Raw genomic sequence first — 20,718 nt, 5'->3', positions numbered from 1 at the left:
ATATTGGCTCCTGTGATCTACAGAGATCCTCACCCAGACAGGACTCCTGTAGAGAAGCGGCTTTCATCTTTAAGTAAGCTACCCAGAATCCTTGTACAACTGCTGCAGGGCAAGTCATATGGACAAGCCAGCCTAGTTTGGATCTAATGACGAAAATCACAAGCCTACACAGGAACAAATTACCCCCCGAACTGTTTCTTCTCTCTCATCCTGCCCTGTAGCCTTCAGAGAACTCCCACAACTTCCATAAACACCTTGCTAAACAGGCAACCGAGCACACACCAGACCATGTAACAAAAGTCCTTTGGTAACAAAAGTTCCCAAAGGCCATTCCCTGGAATGGTCCCGAGAGGAATGCTGGTCTATGTGGATCCTATACCTGTGCACTTCCTAGAATATCTATGCTTTGTATAGCACATAAAAGCCTTCCTTAGTACTGTTGGTGAAGCCAAACCCAAGCCTGTTTGTATTATATGTTAGAATTTTCTCATCTCTAGATAAACTCTTATTTATTTATTTCTTCCAGTTCTCCTTTTTTGTTTCACTTGCTCTGTGAGGGAAAGCAAACTGTCTGCTAGCTGTTGACAGAACATTAGCAAGATTTTCTTCAAAATTTCTCTCCCCCCTTTTTTTCTTTTTAAACAAAACCAGGTTAAACTGGGTCACAATTTTCAGACTCAACGTAGATTTCTTGTGTGTTTGAAAAAGTGATAGCAAGTCTCATATATCTAAAAGTTTTGTGTGGTTTTTCCAGCTGAATCATAGATATCCCTATTCCCCAGAAGTCCTTCCTTGCTTCAAAATTACAGTAGTATCTTTTTATAGATGAAAGATTTTAAAGTTTGGAAGATTCAAAGTTTTTACTTGACTTTTAGCTGTCCTGCTTTCATGTATAAAATGTAAATCAACATGTGATACATGGTAATTTTGTTTCTCAAATAATGCAACGTGGTATCTGACCTGTAAAATGTAAGTACATTAAACTTTTTGTGAGTAATATAAAACCACAAGAACATTTATTTGAAAACAAATAGTTTTGTAATTTTAATCCATTAAGATTTTAATAGCTAAACAGTTATTTATAAACTGTTACAGAATATAATTTGTCTTTGGAGAGATTATAAAGCTTTAGCTGTACTAATGAAATCAATACATTTATTAAAGTACTAGTCAGAGAAATGCAAATTTATAGGTTGCATAGCTAAGTTATCATTGGGAAATGGAAGCAGCACTGTTGAGCCTACAGTCTCATCTTCTGCAACAGTGTTTAACAGTATAAAACAGTTCTCATTGAAGAACTTGATGTTTTACCCTTGGTTTACTTGCAAGTATGTAATTGTCTTTACCTTAATTTCTGACCATTTGTCACCGTAGCAATTTCTTTGGGATCAAGTGTTGACATTTAGAATCCCTTCTGATTTGAAAACCAGATCATCAGGCTTCAAACCCTGTCCTCAAGTGGAGATGCATTTATCTTCATAGTTTCGTGATACCAAACTAAGAACTCTTCATCTTACATCAGACTTCAAGTGGCTGAACACACTTAGTCTCTTTGGAGGTTAAACACTTGCCTCCATCATTCTGTCTCTCAAAGTAGATCACTACTGACTGACAGGACAAGTTTTGATCCTGCTGGTTTTAAGAATTAATTTGGAGTCATACTGAGCTCCAGATGGTACCTTTCTGTGGTTTTGGTCTTCACAATCCCAAAACTCCCAGATACCTGGGTATGGGTTGCAATGGGTAACTGGTCAGTTGAAGGTAGAAGCTAGCAGAAAAGAGCAGCAGTGTTGAAGTCAGCCATGTATCTTTCTTTTTTTTTCCCAATTATGGAGACAATAGACAATTGTCCCAGGAGACAATAGAATTTCTAGTCACAGCAACTGCCTTCCCAGCAGTTCATAGCCTTATCTTCCCAGTCAGTGCTAAGTGACTTGAAGGTAACTCCTCCAGCAAAAGTTACTCCATATCAATCTCTAACATCACTTGCATTACTAACATCTGGATCTTATCTTCTAACAAACAAACTGTCATGTGAATGAGCAGCTTAAAGGTTTGCCCCAGATCCTATGAGAGTTTACCTGGAGGCAATGAAAGTATGGGAAGAGATACTCTCTGTTCCCATGTAATACATTTGTGTTAAATGCATCTGAGATCATGAGGCATATCCTGTTGAACCAACTACAGCCACAACGAATATAGCCTCAAAACAGTCTGAAGTTACCTGTGAGTCTCCTGGAGCTGAGACAGATGGATAAAACTGTGCCAGAATAAGAAGTGTTCCTGTGTGTCATGTGTAACTCAGCAGTGCAGTACCTAGTGGAAAGGTGTAGGTTGTACATTTCATAAATCTTAGGTACACTCAAGCTCTTTGGGAATGTGTAAGACAAAGTTGACAGCTCTTGTTCTGGTTGAAGCAGTCATTCATCACCTGTGATAAAAGGAATGAAGCTCTACCTTTGTATATTGAAGACAGTGGAGCCCACAGTCCCATCAATGTTCTCTACTCATTGAAAGTTGTTTTGCACAGTTACCACTCAACAGGTTTGCATTTGTGCACTGTCAGGTATAATCTGAGCTGTAAGGTGATGAATGTCCTCTTGCAGAACAGGACATTGCCTAGTTTATATCACTCTGTCTTCTGAGACCTTGCAGGTCACTGATTCCAGCATTTTGTTCTTGCAGATACTACTTTGTCCTTTCAGTGAACTTAACCAAATTTCATTTTATAACTAGTTAGAGGTTGGTTTGAGGTCCTTTTTCCATTCTGTTTCTATTAGGAGACGGTTCCATAACCTGATTGTTCCTGACAACTGGAAATCTTTTCTGTGTTTCCAAGCTAGCTTCTTCATGGAGAGATTATCCCACTAGTTCTTTGACTTGTTTCTTCTTTTTGTTTTAGTAATTATTTTTCATTTTTGGTGTTTATTCCCCTATATTTTTAGAGAGCAGCTATGTCATCTCTGTTTTGTTAAGGTAAATTGAATGGTCCTTGGGGCGTGGCTTAATTTAAGAAATGAGGTAGGAGAAATGGTGAAGATGTTTTGAGCATTTGTGGCTGAGGAGTTTGCTTTCTAGGAGGAATTAATTTATGTTTCCTTTTCTCATCACTCTTCTGCAGAAATTGTCAAATTACTGTCTTAAAACTGTACTGCTGCTATTAACACTCAGTTTTGGATACACCCTGCTTCTGGCTGTTGGAAGCTTATGGTTTAACTGTCGTATTAAGGCAATGACACCACTTGCATTTTTTTCTGAAAGGAAAAGGAAGCTTTGGCAAATGACTGCCTGCTCCTCCTTGTTATTGTTGGGTATCATGGTCCCTTCATTCTCTTGGAGTGTGCTTCTGCTCTTTGCAGCACTCAGCAAATACTACTGCTTGACTGGATCAGGTCTCACCAGTAGACACTGCCACTAATTTACAGATTTTTAAAATTTAGACTTTTCTCAGAAGGAACCTAGAATGGGAAATAACTCATGTTGTGCAGTAAAAGAAACTGGTCCATATTTTCCTTCATGTATATTTAACATGATCTGTAATTTACAAAAATAAATCTGAATTAGACCGTCTGTGGAAGCTTATACCCAAGATAACTTCAGTAAGGTAGGCAGCCTGTCATTGCGTGCGACTGACGGCTTAGCTGAGGCTGCAGCTTGGAGCAGGCAGCAGTACTCACTGTGTGCATTGCTGAACCGTATTGTTGAGGAGTATTAAAAATGAGCAAGCAAGTAGTTACTCTCGCAGACCTGAAAATAGTGTTTGAAGTAGCTACAATTACTCATTTTACCATAATCGTGACATACAAGTAGCCTTTAGCTGCTCAGCACATGGAGTAGTTTGAAATTAGGGAATGAAAAAGGTGCTATATGTAACCAGGCTGTTTGATTCCTGTATCCAACAGACAAACTTGCCTGAATTAGTAGAATATGATAGGTCTTTCCTAATTGCGTGCATAGATTCAGATGTAACTGTCTTCTCATATCCATAAAGTCTGAGATCTTCCTGTTTCTTCTCAGCACAGAATGAATCCTTTGTAACAGATGCCACAAACTGAGAATTAGTTAAAAAATGTGATGATAGTGTTTTTTCTGACCTCACTCTGTCAATTTAAACAATAGCTTTTGTGCTTAGAGTAACGTTCCTTTAGAAGAAAATAAAAGTGGAAAACACTTAACAACTATACTACAAAAAATTGGATTGTTAATTAAGTAAGACTTGTAATTTCTCAACAAAGAAAGCCCTCTTTCTGACAAGTAAACCTTCCTTGGAAGTCTTTGATTGTAGGTAATAAAAATGTTGCTTAATTAATGCCAATTACGTGCATGTGTTGTTTTCTCTCAGGTCACTGCATTTTACAAAATTATGTGAACTACAGATTTAAATCAGATTCTTCCCCCTCCATGGTAATTTAGATTTGTCAGCCCTGTTCTGGACAGGTCTGAGGTGCATTGTAATGGGACTATTTTGAGATTTGATTTAGAATCCTACAGACAATTAGACATCACAGTCAATTAACATGTTGTTTGAGACTTGAGTTTTGAAATAGATTGAAGTCATAAGTTTGGAATTGAATAATTTGTGGAGACAATCATCTGCAGTTCTTAGAGAACACATGCATCATAACAAAATCAACAGGTTTTGGAAGATTTTAAGTAGTGGGAGCAATGGAATTGAACCTGGTATTTGGTTGCCACAAAGAATAAATGATACAATTGCAAAGGATTGTTATTCTAAAAAAAAGAAGCGTCTTCTAAAAAGAATTTTGTTTTTTGCTTATGGTAAACAAAATACATCAACATCAGACAACTATAATTTGGCTTTAGTCAAAACCTAAATCTCATTTTTCTCCAAAAGTCTGGGGGTGTAAATGAGCTCTGGCTATGAGGTTAGAAACACTGAGTCACTTAGATTGGAAGAGATCTAAGAAAGTCCAGCCTTCTGCTAAGAGCAGAGTCAATATTGAATTCATTAGTTAACCTCAACTGCTAGGTGCTGGTCTCTCCCAAGTTTTACATACACACAATGTCTACCTTACAATTCAAAGTATATTGTAAGTCTCCCACTGCACCCAGAAATCAAGCCAACACTTGGAGTAGATAATGTGTTTGCATGAGAGCAGCTACATCTGGCAGCAGCTGCTGCCTCCCTGTATCTCCTAAGATAGCAGAGGACCTTGTTAAGTTACACAGTCTGGAAGTAACAAAGGCACAAAACCAAGGGCTGCTAGCTGCTTCCTAAACGAAGATGGGAGATATATTGCTTCTAATATACAGAAGTAAGCAGAGATCTCCAAAGTTTTAGTACTTGGGCACACGTGTGGGGGGAAGCGCTGCTGATACCATGTCTTGCTGCAGTTCAGTCAGCACAACCTCTCTCTTACCTGTCTGATTCGCATCCAAGCCACAACTATTTGGAGACAGGGGGAGAACAGGTGGACTGCAGTGTCAGCCCAAAGAGGCATGCAGCTGAGTGTTGCCAGCATCAATAACAGATCTGCAGCTGCGGAGCTCTTGCTTTCACTTCAGATGTCCTTTGACTCCCGCTGGACAGGTCAGATATCGGACTATAATCCTTTCCTGCCACATGCGAGAGGTATGGGGAGAGAGAAGTCATTGCCAGCGTGTTTCTCCAAGTCCTCTTAAGGGGATAAAAGGAACGGCCTTGAATGCCATCTGTACCGTGGGAGGGAAGGTCTGTGTGTCAGGATTTGAGCGCAGCAGCAGGACTGTGTACAGAGTTCGGGCGCAGAATGGCAAGGACAGCTGTCGGCCAGGACTGAGGGACACCGGCAGGCGATGCTGGGAAGTTTTTGTCAGGTGCTTCTGTCATCTACTCGGGTCTAGTTACTTCTAGTCTTTCTTACTGGACTTGTCAGAGACGTAAAAACATAGATGTGGATAGCCTAACACAGCCTATTGTATTTCCTCATCTCTGTCACATACTAATATTAACATTGCAAACTTCCAAACCTAAGCAATGTTGAGAAGTCCCCTGGTGGTTACATACTCAAATTGCTGGGATGAGTAAAGGAACTTAACTAAAGCACATTCTCCCTAGGGTGCTTGCCTTCAGGGATATGCGAGTTGTTTGCATGGTCATAATGATTTTAAGAGTGATATCTGGATGCAGTGTCTCAAGTGTGAGAAAAATGAAGGTGAATTTTTTTTTTAGTGCTCTCGACTTTTGATTCTGCTTTTGAAGGCTGCTGAAATGATTGTACAGCTGCATTTTTTCTAATTGATAAGTCAAGGCCATGTCTTTTTAATGAGTCTATTTTTAAGTGACAAATTTGTTTGCTAGCACTTGAGGGAAAGTTTGCACTTGTAGAGAGTCTAGTGTGGTGTCACCCGGTGACAGTGCCCTCACTGCCTTCCTGCAAAGGCCTCTGAAGATGTTCCCGGCAATAAGATGTACTTTGTCTTGTGTATGAAGTATGTTAGGATACATCCACTTAACTGATAGACACGTGAAATGAAAAGGAGAGACTTGCCTATGGCAGTGCAAGAAGGCAGTGGGAGAGTTAGGAGTAAAATTCAAAAGACTTGGCTCCCATTTTCCTTTCTTATTTTTACATTGCACTGCCAGCTTTCAGTTTATCAAGAATTAATAAGTAATAACCTATGATTAAACAAGGCTGACACTCTTTCCGTCATGAGATGTTTCTCTGTCTTCAGCATTGTGCAGAATTCAGCAAGGTTTCACCTTTTGAGTTTTACTTAAGTGGCATTACTCAATATTTAATGCTGCAATAGAAAGAAGTAATTCACAACTGCAGGCGAGCTGTCAGCTGCATTGGGATGTTTGTCAGCTGCAAGGGGGGGTGAGGTAGCAAGACGTTTTTTATACTATGAAAATCAAACATTTTCAACAACTTTTTCATTTAATTCCTTGTTTCATTTTTCATTGTACACATAGCTGACATCATCATCCTTCAGCTGGGCCTAAATTACGTTTAAAATAGAGATCAGTGGATTGTAGCAATCAGAGCATTTTTAATTGGCTATTGAAGGAATTTCTCCTGACAGTTGCTGCTCCTGAATTTCAGATAAACGAGTGGATGTATTCTTAATTATTCATGTGACAGCAAATATTAAATCAAATAAAAATTATGAACACCCGAAACCAAGACTGGATTGGGTGAGACTGGATAGTCACAGCTTGGTATCTATGGCTTTTCTGTTTCTAGAGTGCTAGAGGGAGCTCTAACCCCTTGATCTAAGGACCAGGCTATGAGTGGTGGAACTGATGGTTTGGTCTGTGGTAGTAAACATTGAATTCTTTTGATGTTTAATTTTGATTTGTATCAGAAGGTTGCATATATTTTTCCAGGCATTATAGCAAATTGCTCTTCCTAGATGAAAAGATGTATACTAATGCCACACTTAATACAGGCTATTGTGAGCTGGCTGAAGATACAGAAGTCAAAGGTGGCACAGAGGTGTTTAACAAATAACATGCAATGGTAAAGTCTAGTATTTGCTTCCTTTCACAAAGGAGGAAAGTTCTCACAATAAAATACCTAGTGATATTTAAAAGAGAACGTATTTATATTGTTGGAAGGAAAAGCTACTTTACTCAGCATGTAATTCGTTCTCAGATGTTTAGCCAATTATTGTAGTAGAAGTTAAAGAAAGGGTTGGTAATGATTAGATAAATTTATGAGAATGGAAGAAATTTCTCACATGATAGACTCCACACTGATTATGCTCTTTATATGACAGGAAAGTGACTCTCAGAAGCGGGATGAAAAGAAGAAAACAAAACTTAGGCTGTATTTGTAGAAAGGGAAATGCAGGTAGATTGATATTGTTTTCACTGCTTATTAATCTCATTAAAAGGAATAGTAGAATTATGGCTTTCAGTGAAAGAACATTATGTGGAAAATGTGTTGAGAAACCAAGTGAGGATAGCAATCCTGCTCTGCCACAGTTTACTTGGGATTTGATATTCCTTTTATGGTATAGTCAAACAATTCCACTGAAATTGAGTCTACTATAGGGAGTGGAATACTGGAAGGTTCCTTCCATCCTCTAGTTTGAGGATGTTTTTCTGAAAGAGTGTTGGCAGCTAAGTACTGTGCCAAAGAGGAATCCCTGGTGTGATAAGTCTGTGGCTTGGGCTTCTGAGTTGTGCAACTGGAGTATCAGCTGATAGGGACTAAGTCTGCTCAGCTGTGAAACTGAATCTGCCTTCCTGAAGTGCTGTTATGGTCAGAGCTGCTCACTTGTTGCAGAGGATACTATTTCATGCCTTTGTTCTGTCATGCACTTTTACATATCCACAGCGTTTGGCCTAACCCAACCTAATGCAATTTCTGAAGAAACAGAATTCATTAGATAATGTCCTTAGCTTGTATTTCCGAAGTCTCTTCCTCAGGTCATGAATTTCTTGCCAGGTACCAATGAAAGAACTAACCAATGCAATTTTAAGCCAGAAAGTTATAGAAAACTTTCAAGTTAGGATGGACCTCTGGAGGTCTCCAGTCCAACTGCCTATTCAGAGATTTACCTGAGCTCATTCTGCTCACAGTTGTGTCTACTCATATTTTGAAAGTCTCCCTCTTGATGTCTAGAATTTTCTTTGCTACAGCTTGTGCCTATTGCCTCTCTTGCTGTTGTTGTGCACTTCTACAAAGACTGTCTCTCTTTTCTCCCCAGCCTCCCTTTAGGTAGTGTAAGGCAAGTAGCTAGCCTTCTGCAGGCCAAACATGTCCAGCTCCCCTAGCAGTGTTAATAATCCTTCATGGGAATCACCCTTGTTTGACAGCAGTGTGACATTTGATCGCAGCATTAGCAGAACAGCTCATCTTGAGAAGACAGTGCTCATTAGCGAGTGAAAGTTAGGGGATGGTCTTGTAAGGGTTATAGGAGGCTACGAGGTAAAATCTGTCAAGATTTTATTGCAGTCCATTGACCAGCTTTGACCTGACACTGTGCAAGGATATTTCATGGACTTTTCCTCTTACAGCTGCCTCAGTGATGGCTGCTAGCAGCATTAGTATTGGTATCAGCCAGTGTGAGCTGATGAGTTGTCCTCTTCTAGATCTAGCTGTACTGGTGGAAAAGAATACCACTCAGCCTTCATCTGGCTGTGGCAGGTTGCTGCCCTCCAGGATCTGTCAGCAAAGCTGCAAACCTGCTTTCAGTTAAGATGAGGTATTTTAGCTTAGACAGTTTAAATAGCAGGTCTTTGCTAACTAGCTTATTTTGACTGAAATAGGTTAGGGGAGCGCTTGTGTAGCCAACTCTGCCAGCTGATCTAAGGAGTACATTTGCAGTGGGAGCAAAGCACGTACATTAATTGCTGCTGTGTTTTTGTTTGTTACATCTCTCCTGTATGCCTGGAAATATGTAGTATTCCTGCAGCTAGGAAGTAGCATATCATTTCCAGCATGTATATTCATGACTTCAGTTCTGAATCACTCTCTTTGCCTTGGCCAGGTAGTTTAGTATGCTCGTGCCTTCTTTGTTGTTGGTAGCAAAATGCATCTGCAGGGAGGAAACTCATGGAAAATAATAGTGGATAAGCTGTCTTGGAGGGCTTTTGGTTCTTAATTATTAAAGATTTACGTAGGCAAACCCACAGTGTTTTGAAAATCTCAGCAGTGTTGCTGACAACAGATAACAAGTCTTTTGGGTCATTCTCCCCCTCTACTTGTGTGTTGTTCCTGGTGGTATAGTTTTCACTGTTCAGCCACATTTTGAGTCACCCAGGTCCACCTACCTGTTCCTGGCTGCTTTTCCCTCAGAGTTAAGGGAGTACTTGGAGCAAAAAGAAAATCAACGATAATGCACGTAAAGAGTAACATCACTCAGGCAGTAGTTCATGCTTAGGTGTTTTAAAACCAGAAGTAACTGTTCCAGAAAACTATGAAACTGCTGCTTAGAGCATATCTTTGCCTTTCCCTGCCATAAATGAGCCCTTTGCTGCTACTGGCTGTTACCTGATGACTTCAGTAGACTGGTTCTCCAAGTACATATTCCTCCCCTCCATTAACAGTAATAACATGTAATGGTCCCAGCAGTTCAACTGTGGTTCTGGTAGCCATGCTGAGGAACAAAGCATTTCCTTTGGTGACTTCCACTGGAAGTGATTTGTTGTTACTGGAGGCTCTGCTTTGAAATGTGCGTACGATCACTTTCCGACTGATACGAGATGTGCTCTGAAATCCAGCTCTTTCAGAGTGATGATATCTGCCCTCCTCTCCATAAGTCTAGCTATGCATTTGGGAAAGTGACATATGCCAGTGCAGTGCTGATGCAAGCAGATTTCTCATCAGCGCTTGTTATTTGCAAAGACAACATGGAGATGAGGCAGGAGGAGGAGAGGGACTCCCAATTCACATCCATTGCTGGCATCAGAGAGATTTTATTTTGGAGATTTTTGCCAACACTTAAAATCTAGATGGGAGACCTATATCAAAGGGAAGTTTACAGTAAGAGCTACGCGATTCCAGGCAATTAAACTTTATTGGTCTGTCTGAAACATTAAGTATTAGTTTAAAAGAATAGTTTTTTAATCTCCTCTCCCTGTTGCTGTTTACTCTATAGCAAGTGTGGGAGGAGAGCAGCTTCTCCAGCAAGGTATTATTGCTACTCTTTCCATAGCTGATGTGCAAGTGCCCATGGCTCAGTCCTGCCTCCCCAGTCCCTGTAGAGACTCAGCATGTTACATCTCTGGTGTTTGCAGCTTTCTCTGGCCCTAAACCAAAATACCTTCTCCCTTTCTCCTGTGTCTGAGGTAATATCCTTAACTAGTTGCCCTCCAGGCTGACACCGTATCACAGGTACTTAGATAGTACCTCTGAAAACTATTGACCCTCTGGGATTTCAGAAAGTGCAGCAGGTTGGGTTACTCTGTCCAGCGTAATTCCAGTGATGTTTCATCTAGCCTTTCTTATAAAAGTTTTTCTGTAGTGTGATTAGAAACCAGATGTGGATAAGCAGCTAAAAGCTCCAGACAGGCAAGCTAGCAAGTTCCTTCAGCATCCAGGGCATTGTTAATTTCAGTGCCAGCCTCTATTTTGAATTTTCTCTTGAAAATAAATAGTAAAGATGCCACGGTTTCTTTCATGGTTGTTTCTTTTTGACTCTCACATGTGATTGATGATCATCTGCTTCTGGGTTGTGTTCGTTTTTCAGAATGTTTCAGTGAGCTTTGCAGCGTAGAAACTAATTCAGTACTGAGCGAGTGGGTCCATATATGTGCTAAACCCATGGTTAACCTCACAGAGACTGTTATGTGAGATGGAGGCAGGCAGAAATGGGTAGTTTCTAAACCGAGCTTTTAAAATAAAAGTAAATGGAGTGAGTTATTTAATGACCTAGCATTGTAGCCTTGCTGTCAAGTCAAACACTGGAAAAGCAGGTTCATCCTGCAAAGGAGAAAAATGAGAAGCCAGCTTCCCTGCTCAAGTCTTTCAGGTTGCCATGGCTCACAAGATCCTTCTCTTTCTGGTGAGACACCCTCTCACCACCTCCCAGCTCTCAAAGCAGAGGAGCTCTTGAATAGGAAGCTGCCAGTAAGGGTCTGCAAAGGACATCTTTTCTCTTTGCTTAGCCCTGGCAGTCTGGGAATCAGTTCCGCAGCATTCGGTAATGGCAAGCCTAAAAACGAAGAAGCCAACCATAGGCGTTTAACCCATATCCTCTTAATGATGCTGTTGTTATCTTTAGGCCATGCAAAACAACAGCCTTTCAACAGGATTGTCAAATAACTAGCTCTTCCCTTTAGTATGGAGGCCTGGCACACACTCTCAGCTCTGCTGTACCGTCTTTGTCACATTGCTACACTGGAGTGGTATTGAGTGGTACTTCATCGTGGCCTGTAGCAAGTGGTTTCATAGCCACACAAGTAGCTTTGGAACAGCCAACCATGCTGAGATTCTTTGGCTAAGGGCAGCTTTACAGCATCAAACCGAATCATCTCGCTGCCACACTGGTACTTTTTAATCCCTCTGCCTTTCCCACTCAGCTTCTAACATGCTTCAGAATTCCTGAGTGTTAACGCTGTTGCTGAAACTGGTTTCATATCTGGATTCACTGTCATGAGTGTTTTTAATGTGGTGAGTCTTGAAGAATATTCATGATATAGAGACAAATGTGCATTTGCTTTCATTGTGAAGTTCCCATCTTCCCCCACCATGACCCTGGATATAGACCTCCATGGTTCCTTTCTTTGTCATCCCATTGCTTGTCTTTTCTTCCCCAGTGTCTTTTATCTTGTGAGTAAAGTTTGATCAGTACGCAGAAAGTTAACTGCCTGGAGTCTTTTAAATATAAGTAACACGCACCCAGTAATAAGCTGTCGGTTGTTTTTTTGCTGCCTGCAAAGAAACATAAACACAGCGCTCATTTCTGGCAGGTTTTTACTGTCAGAGTTTCTCCTATTATATTTATCTTACAATTTGCCAGGGGGTGAAGTTATTAAGTTTTAGCAGCAGCCATCGATCAAGTTCACAAGTTAACACGATAAAGGCTCTGTGCCGCTCCGATCCGGGAAAATGATGATCCTCACTCGGTAATTAACTAAATGAGAAAGTTAAATCTTACTTGAGAGCTGGGAGAGATGAAAGAGAGGTGTTTGTCAGTTTCTCAGTGGAAATTAGAAGCAGTTTTCTGCAATTCCCTAAGCTGCTGCTCTGTCATATTTTACATAAGCACTGGGAAAACGTCTTGTAATTAGTGCTGTCATGGAGGATTTTTTTTGCTGAAGGATGTTGGAATAATTCATTAGATTATCACGAAAGGCTTGTGTCCTGAAATGATTAGCACAGTGAAATTTAAACCATTAACGATAACAAGTTTAGAGCTTGCTGCAGTGCAGAGGCACCCGGGGTATGTCTGTGCCTATTTCAATCATTTCTTATAATTAAACATTATGTCCTCTTTTTTCCTTCCCTTCACTAAGACCCATCCAAAATTCCTGTTAAGGTGGCTCTGTCTGGATCAGTGACTTCACCACAACTGACAGTGCAAGCAATTGGAGGTGAAACGCTGTGATTGTAGATAGGCAGTAGAAGACACCTCTGTGTTAGAGCCTCTAGTCCTGTGGGGTCCAGGGAGGAGGGGAGAAGCCCAGTACAACCTGTCCCTGTCTGTACTGGAACGTAGAGGGGAGGTCCCTTCCTTTGTCTAGAGAAATTTGCTGTGATGGTCTAAGTTCTCAGTCTTTTCAGACCTCCAACAGGAAGATGTCTTTACAGATTCAGAAGGTCACAGATCTTGCTGGGATCATTGAAGCCATTTTAAATATGCTAGAATCATAGAGTCACAGAATGATGGGGGTTGGAAGGGACCTATAAAGATAATCTAGTCCAACCCCCTTGCTCAAGCAGGTCCACCTAGATCAGGTCACACAGAAACGTGTCCTGGTGGGTTTTGAAAACCTCCAGAGAAGGAGACTCCACACTTTCCCTGGGCACCTTGTTCCAAGGCTCCATCACCCTTCCAGTAAAGAAGTTTTTCCTTAAGTGAAACTTTTTGTATTCCAGCTTTTGTCCATTACCCCTGGTCTTATCACTGGACACTACAGAAAAAAGTGTTGCCCCATCCTCTTGACACCCACCTTTTAAATACTTGTAAGTACTAATGAGATCCCCACTCAGTCTCTTCCAGGCTGAGCAGCCCCAGTTCCCACAGCTTTTCCTCACAAGAAAGATTCTCCAGTCCCCTGATCATCTTGGTGTCCCTGAACTGGACAGAGGACTCCAGATGAGGCCTCACCAAAGCAGAGCAGAGGGAGAGAAGAACCTCCCTCAGCATCCTGGCCACACTCTTCTTGATGCACCCCAGGGTGCCATTGGCCTTCTTGGCCACGAGGGCACATTGCTGGCTCCTGTTTAGTTTATTATCAACCAGGACTCCCAGGTCTCTCTCTGCAGAGCTGCAGGTCAACCGCCAGGAGATGGCTTCTTCTTTAAGAGATGCTTTCTTAAGAAACAGGTAATCTGAGTTTATCCACCTTGTGGAAAGTGCCTTAACAAAGTCCTCTGCAATGGTTAGAGGACATGGTGGGTTTAAAAAAAAATACATCTAGAAGTTGTGACCACTCATGTGGCAGTGGAAACAAACTCTACTAGAATCAGAGAACTGTTCTTGTGTTTGCTTATTCACTGCTTTAGGAGGCTCCTTGGTCCTCTGTACTGATAACCTTGGTTGTCAGATATGGGTTAGAGCTGTGATATACCATGGCTCTTTTGTTTTACATGCAGAGTAGTAGATTTATCCACACTTTATTTATCTGTGTTGAAATATTGCACCTTCCTATAGTTGCAAGCCATTATTTAGATTAAAGTCCTTTTATATATTAGTCCTCTTCTACTTCACTGGCTGTACAAATGTGCTTTGTGTTAAACGTAGCCATTTGGAGAAATGGTCTTGTAATTATGGGCTGCAATGGAGCATAGTACGTAGATCCCTGAGCTAGTACCAACCTGAGGCTGTCAATCCCCTGGGTTTCCTGGCACAGCTTGCTAGCTCAGGCACAGTGTTGTAGGACACCTCTGCTCTTCCTGAAGATGCGTTGTCGTGCATACAGCGAGCTGGGGCACCCCTCAGCACTCACTTACAGGGGGCTGCAAAAAGGGAGACAGAAGAGCTTTATCTGTTTTGAGTTAGTAGTTTGCTCTGTTATACCCAAACTTCCTCTCAGGTGATGGACTACTGGTGCTTATTCTTTCCTACTTGTGGAAGTGAAGCTTCTAAATAGCATGACCAGATACAGTGCATTTGAATGGGTGTTTACCCCATCAGTGTGGATGACATGTGGGACAGTTCTTTCTTTTTCAGGTGAGTCCTGGATATTGTACCAGGAGAAGAGAGAGACTGTAGGTGATTGTATTCTTCAGAAAATAGTTGCTGTTATTGTTCTGAGATGTTTTGTCATGATCAGAGTGGTTGAGTCGTCAGAGTTTCTCAGGAAGCCAAGTTGATTCTCTTTACGATAGTAACGACCCTCCCCACCACTGCTTTAATAATACAGATGCTTGACGTTGTTGTGTTGTTGTTGCAATTTTTAATAACAGGCCTTTTTCACTGAACCCCCAGTGGGTTTTCCAGAATCTTAAAATTGAAATTCTGGAATTTTGTTTTAAACTGTAGCTACAAGTTGTTTGGGGAGTTGAGAGATGTGAGCATGTGCTGCAATTGCATGGTTCGTGAGCCCTATGAACTCCTTTGTCTCTCCCCTGCAGAACTGGTGTGTTCATGACTTGCCCAGTCCTCCTCGTGTCATGCTTGCATAGATTACAGGACCTGCTAGGCACAGCATGGCTGCCTCTGGGGTTGTCCTTGCTCCTTTTGGTGGGAAACCAGAACAGGCAAGGATGCAGTCTAGGTCTCAAGTTGACATAATCAGGATGTGGCTGAAGTATGTGCATGAACCTAAAAAATATAGTGTTCCCGTGTCCACTAATTTGGGCATAAGCTGTAACATAAATAGTACTTTTCTTAGCACAACCACTATATAAGCGTGGAGTTTGACTTCCAGAGCTGTTATAAGCGTTGGTCAATGAAGTCTCTTAATTTACTCATTACTGCCACCCAAGAGGCCTGTGTTCACTTGGGATCCAGGCAGAATGGCTTGTTTTGTCCCATGTAAGCCATCTGCTTGTACACACATAAGCCATTACTTGTTTTTGCAGATGTTGCAACTTCTGTTTGTTACCCCAAACTGATGTTTTAGAGGTGGTTTGGGAGCTGAGGGCTGCTTAGGGAAGGGTGCTCAGGAGGCAAGGAGAGGCGAGAACATGGTGCCACCTTGTGAAAGGAGTTGCCCCTTTTGTGGTCATTGCACATGAGCTATCTGCTCCCCTCCAGTTTAGCAAATTAGTCAGGTTTCACAGTCTCTCAAATGAAAAGGCAGAGGTACAGGAGTTTTTTTTTAAAAAATGCTTTATGTAGATGCAGCCTGTTGTGAGATGCACAGCAAAATGAGAAATGAAATGAGATTAAGCTTGTAGAATACAACATCTCTCCACCATCTTAACCTAGCATTTTTACAGGCATGTCTGTTTTGCAGGCAGTTTAACTGCAGCAAAAATGACCAGAATCCCTTAAGACCAATATTCAGTGCAATTCATTGGTAATGATTTTTGCCAAGCTGTTGGATAGTGTGGACTTTACTAGGAAAAGTCCAGTGTTTCACATCTAGGACTTTGTGCCCACAGTCCCTTCAGAGATTTCTCTATGTACAAAGTTGACTTGAGAGAGAATATTTCTTTTCCTGCTGCCCAGTACTGGCTCTACGACTCACTTGTGGTCAGTGCTGTAGCCCTTGTCTTGCATGATCTTACTGAACACACAGAGAAATTTGCAGGGAGGAGTGAGGATAAAAGTAAAGTTAAAAACACTGAGCTGCAGAATTGAGCACTGATGCTGTGATCTCCGTGTTCTGCCTTCTCAAGGAGACTTAAGTCAAACCGTAGTTCAGAAATAGAAGCTGCTTGTTAGAAATGACAACTAATTACTGCCTTTTTCTACCAGGGGAAAGTCTGTCCAGCTCTGCTGGAAATTCTGAAAAGAGTTTTTAGGTGGCTTTTCTGTAGAAAATGAAATGTACATGGTGATTAATTGAGTAGATTTTCAAATTGTAAGGCTTTTGCTGTTTCAAAGTCAGGGTTGATGTCAGGACTGGGGCTGTATTGAAGTACAGGAATTATTTACTCCTGAGACGTGAGAAATTCCTACATTCCAAACGCAGTTTTGGTAACTAGATTTTGTGGTCTCTAAATAACCCACTGTTCTGGCACTTGCTGAAAAGAGGCTTTTTTGTTGTGAGGAGTTTTTTCCTGTAAACTCAGTTAATCCATGCATTTCTTTTAGATTATTGGATATCTTTGCAGAGAGGTTTAAGTACTCATTTTTTCCCTTGGAGTTAATGAAGTCTCCTGGTGAGGTTGATGCCTGGAATTATCATCACAGAACAGAGACATGACACCCCCCCACATCAGTGGTTTATATATTCCAATATCTGTAATTTGTTTTTAAACATTTGATAATTAATGTCTTTTAGAAATAAAAATGATGTAATAATACTGTTACTGCAGTGTTGTCTGGTGTTAAAGTATTGCAGTGAAAGAGAGAAAATCACATGTTTTCAGCATTTAACACAAACTGTTTGACCAGTATGGGAAAAAAATAATTTCCCAGCAAACAGTTAATCTTACTTGGACAAGGATATCCTTGCAATGCAAACTGTGCACTTTTCTTCCAGTTAAATCGTTTAGAAAGCAGAAATTATGTCTTGCTATCAAGTAGTAAATTGAAATGTCAGTGTTTTGTTTTGTCTCTAAAACTCTTCTTTGAGCTGAGTCCTTCTGACAAGATATTAACAGTGCACAGAAAGTTGAAAATCTTTTGTTCTGTAAAAGATGTACCAAATACCAACTGGCTTTGCTCTGAAGGTATAATTTTGTACTCAGAAGAAGCACTGTCATTTTTTTTCTCATCCATTCCATGCATTCTCTGTGAATTTTAGCAGCAGTCCATTCTTTAGAAAAAGAACACAAATGCAGTTTTCTGGTGGTGTACTGAAGTAACTAGCAGCTGTAGGTTAGGAATCCAAATGCATTTTGCTGTCTGCACGATGTAAATAAAATGGTGTTTGTGTTAAATTGCCCCTCAAGGTTTCCTATGTAAGCAGAGTCCTTTGTGTGCAGCTCTGGCAGGACCAGTGCATTGTCCTGCAGAGGTTACAGCTCGTGGTAGCTGTGCTCCAGCTGACAGCACCGAATGGGATACACGGTCTCAGCCAACTTTTTGTATCAAAATACGTTTCTCCTTCTTTTTTCTTCTCCCTAAAAAAAATTATAAAACCACTTAAGTTTCTTTTCATATATGTGATTTGGGTTGTTTCTCTCTTTTCTGTTTATAGACAAAACTTGCCAATGGCACTTCCAGTATGATTGTGCCCAAGCAAAGAAAACTGTCTGCAAGCTATGAGAAGGAGAAGGAACTCTGCGTCAAGTATTTTGAACAGTGGTCCGAGTCTGACCAGGTGGAGTTTGTGGAGCACCTCATCTCCCAGATGTGTCACTACCAGCATGGACATATAAACTCATACCTCAAACCCATGTTACAGCGGGATTTCATCACCGCACTGCCAGGTATTTCTGCAGGCAGAGGGAACTTGCTCCTCCATCTTCTCTTTCAGAAAACTATTCAGCTCTGACCTAACCTACTGGAGAAAGCTCTTCCAGGGTCAGTTTACAAAATAGATGATAACTTTTGAATTGAAAGCTCTATACCAGTATGAAACATAGTAAGATTTGATTTTATGCTCCTACCATCTTTCAAGGCATGATCTAATACTACCATGGTTTGGTTAGGAGTGAATGATAGCTCATTCATATATCCTAAGGACAGTCATCACAAGCTGCAGGGTAGGTAGTTGTACTAATAATGTCCACAATAATGTGTGAATAACAACATTTTTTTAAATTAAAACTACTACTCTTTTTGGTTGCTCAGCTGAGATTTTCCCTTTTTCTTACTTAATTTTTTTCACCTCTCTTTCCTGAGCCATTGCTTTGATTATATGATCATTGCTAATAGGGAATGGAAGACATAAGATCAAAGGTTGTAAATCTTCTGGGTTTTTGTACTTCTGTAGTGCTTTCCATTGAGAGTATTACCCCAGCTGTTCTCAAATGTGGCATTAGGAGTATCTCACAGGATACACACATCCAGTAGCGTACATGTGCTTTTTTATTGGCCCTTTCTTATAGAAGGGAAAACTGAGGCAGAGGGAGAGAAAATATATGCAGCAGTACAGTTTCAGAACCAGACAGAAATTCCTACCGCATTGATCTTTCTTTTCAGACCAGTAGGTCATACCTCTGTAGGCAGATAATAGATTAATAGATTAGCATCCCCATGGCATAGGTCCTCAGTTTGAGGTGGACTTGAGCAAGAGGGCTACATGTGTTGTCTCTCAATAGCTGGTCGAAGAGAGAAGTTTCTTGTGAAAAGCATGTTCTGTGAATACCTTTGGAGGACTGCCAGACTCCAAGAGTTTGTTCAATTTAGTCATTTGATGATTCTTCAGAAAGGAATTCTCAACATGATATTTAAGTTCTAGGGTTAAAAGACAAAAAAGAAGCACATTTATCTGTGAATTGTACAAAGCATAAAGGCACCGCAGGAGTTTTGCTGTGAAGTTAAATATGTAGACTCACTGGATTTTTAAGCTGATTGTGCCCAGTAATCAAATGGCTGTTGTAGCATTAAAAAAAAAAAATCTTGGTTATGCTAAGTACCTGCTTTATGTTAGTTTTTAGTAGTCCAGTGGCAATAATCTTGTGTACTTAGAGCAGATTATAACTTGTGGAGCCATTCTGTTTCAGAAAAATAGAGAGTATTTTGAAAGTGCATTGGTTTCCCCACTTTTAAAATGGAAGGATACATACAGTTCCATACACAATTGTTCCAGGTCTTTCTCCACGAAACTCCATCAAAGCAGGCCAACACATCTCATTTGCACTTGCTTTATTTCATCCTACAGATCTTTTTCTGACAATTTTGGACAAATCATAGAATCGTATAATCACAGAATCATTTCAGTTGGAGAAGACCTTTGAGGTCACCAAGTCCAAACATTAACCCAGCACTGCCAAGCCCACCACTAACCCATGTCCCTGTTACATATAATTTCAGAAGCTTCAAGATTTCCTAGCCATACTGTATTTGTTAGTGGTCTTTCCATAATTACCCAGGAAGCAGCTGATTTTATTATTTCAGAATGCAGAGCAGGTAGGAGTCAGACAGCTAATAGGTGAGTATTTCAGTAGTTGTGGGAACTGTGTCCTTAAATAATGTATGTGCATCAATTTGCATATTTGCAAAGTGCTAATGTCCCAGTGAATATAGCTCTAAGGGAGAATATTAATGGAAAGGAGTTAAACTGGCACAGACTCTGCAGTCTGTGCAGGATGTCCTGAGTATATGCAGGTTTCTAATGACAAGAATGGGAAAGAAGAAGGTAAGAAACTGCCTAGGAGAGAATGACAAACCTAAAATGTTAAGTCACATAATTAAAAAACCTTAAATTGTTATTAAGTACTTTTTATCTTTCTGAAATTCTCAAGTGTTAAGTGTTCTGGTTTCATTTTTATTCCATTCCACTCCCCCCCTCAAGTGAGTAAAACAATAAAGCTACTTCAAAATCATGAGGCATCTTATCTCTGTCCTCCTAGCACTGTCCCAGAGAATGACCAGAATTAAAGGTTGGATTTAGTTCATGATTACATTTTACTAATACAGACTAAAATTAGCTCTGTTTGTTTTCCCACTACTTTGAACAGAATTAAGGTTCTTTGAAAAATACAACTTAACTGCGTACTTAAGGAACTTTGTTCTGTTTCTGAAAAATAAGGTCTGTGCTTAGCATTTCCAAGCTGTTTAACATTTTTTATGGGGAAAGTCATCTTCATAAGGATTTCATGTGTGAAATAACTGAAACATTCTTGTTGGTACAGAGGGCTGAAGGGCTAATCGTGTTTCACATCAATTTAGCAAAAACTTGTCAGCAGAGATTTCTCTGTTTTAAGTAAGTGATGCTTTGTTAGATATATGTCTCAATGAGCTGTGCTGCTCCTAAGAAACAAAATAATAAAGTTGAGTCACAACCAGGCCAAAATAGCTCTGCCTGTCCACTTACCATAAATATGAGGAGGAGAGGCCAAAACATTAGCATGCTTTCTCTGCAAAGGGTCTAGG

General features: G+C 40.5%; 1 protein-coding gene across 4 annotated transcripts in view; it reads left to right on the top strand.

The window, feature by feature from the left end:
• BTRC (beta-transducin repeat containing E3 ubiquitin protein ligase) overlaps positions 1–20,718 on the top strand; it is a 117,180-nt gene that overhangs the window by 74,942 nt on the left and 21,520 nt on the right. For all 4 annotated transcript variants that reach the window (XM_062001046.1, XM_062001044.1, XM_062001045.1 and 1 more), the window contains one exon: positions 17,876–18,107. In XM_062001046.1, the coding sequence (XP_061857030.1) occupies positions 17,876–18,107 (232 nt within the window). The remainder of the gene's footprint in view (positions 1–17,875; positions 18,108–20,718) is intronic.

The sequence above is a fragment of the Colius striatus genome, chromosome 8 (genome assembly GCF_028858725.1).
Source record: "Colius striatus isolate bColStr4 chromosome 8, bColStr4.1.hap1, whole genome shotgun sequence".
NCBI lineage: Eukaryota > Metazoa > Chordata > Aves > Coliiformes > Coliidae > Colius > Colius striatus.
Note: the sequence above shows the minus strand (reverse complement) of the source record. Positions and strands in the feature narration are given on the sequence as shown.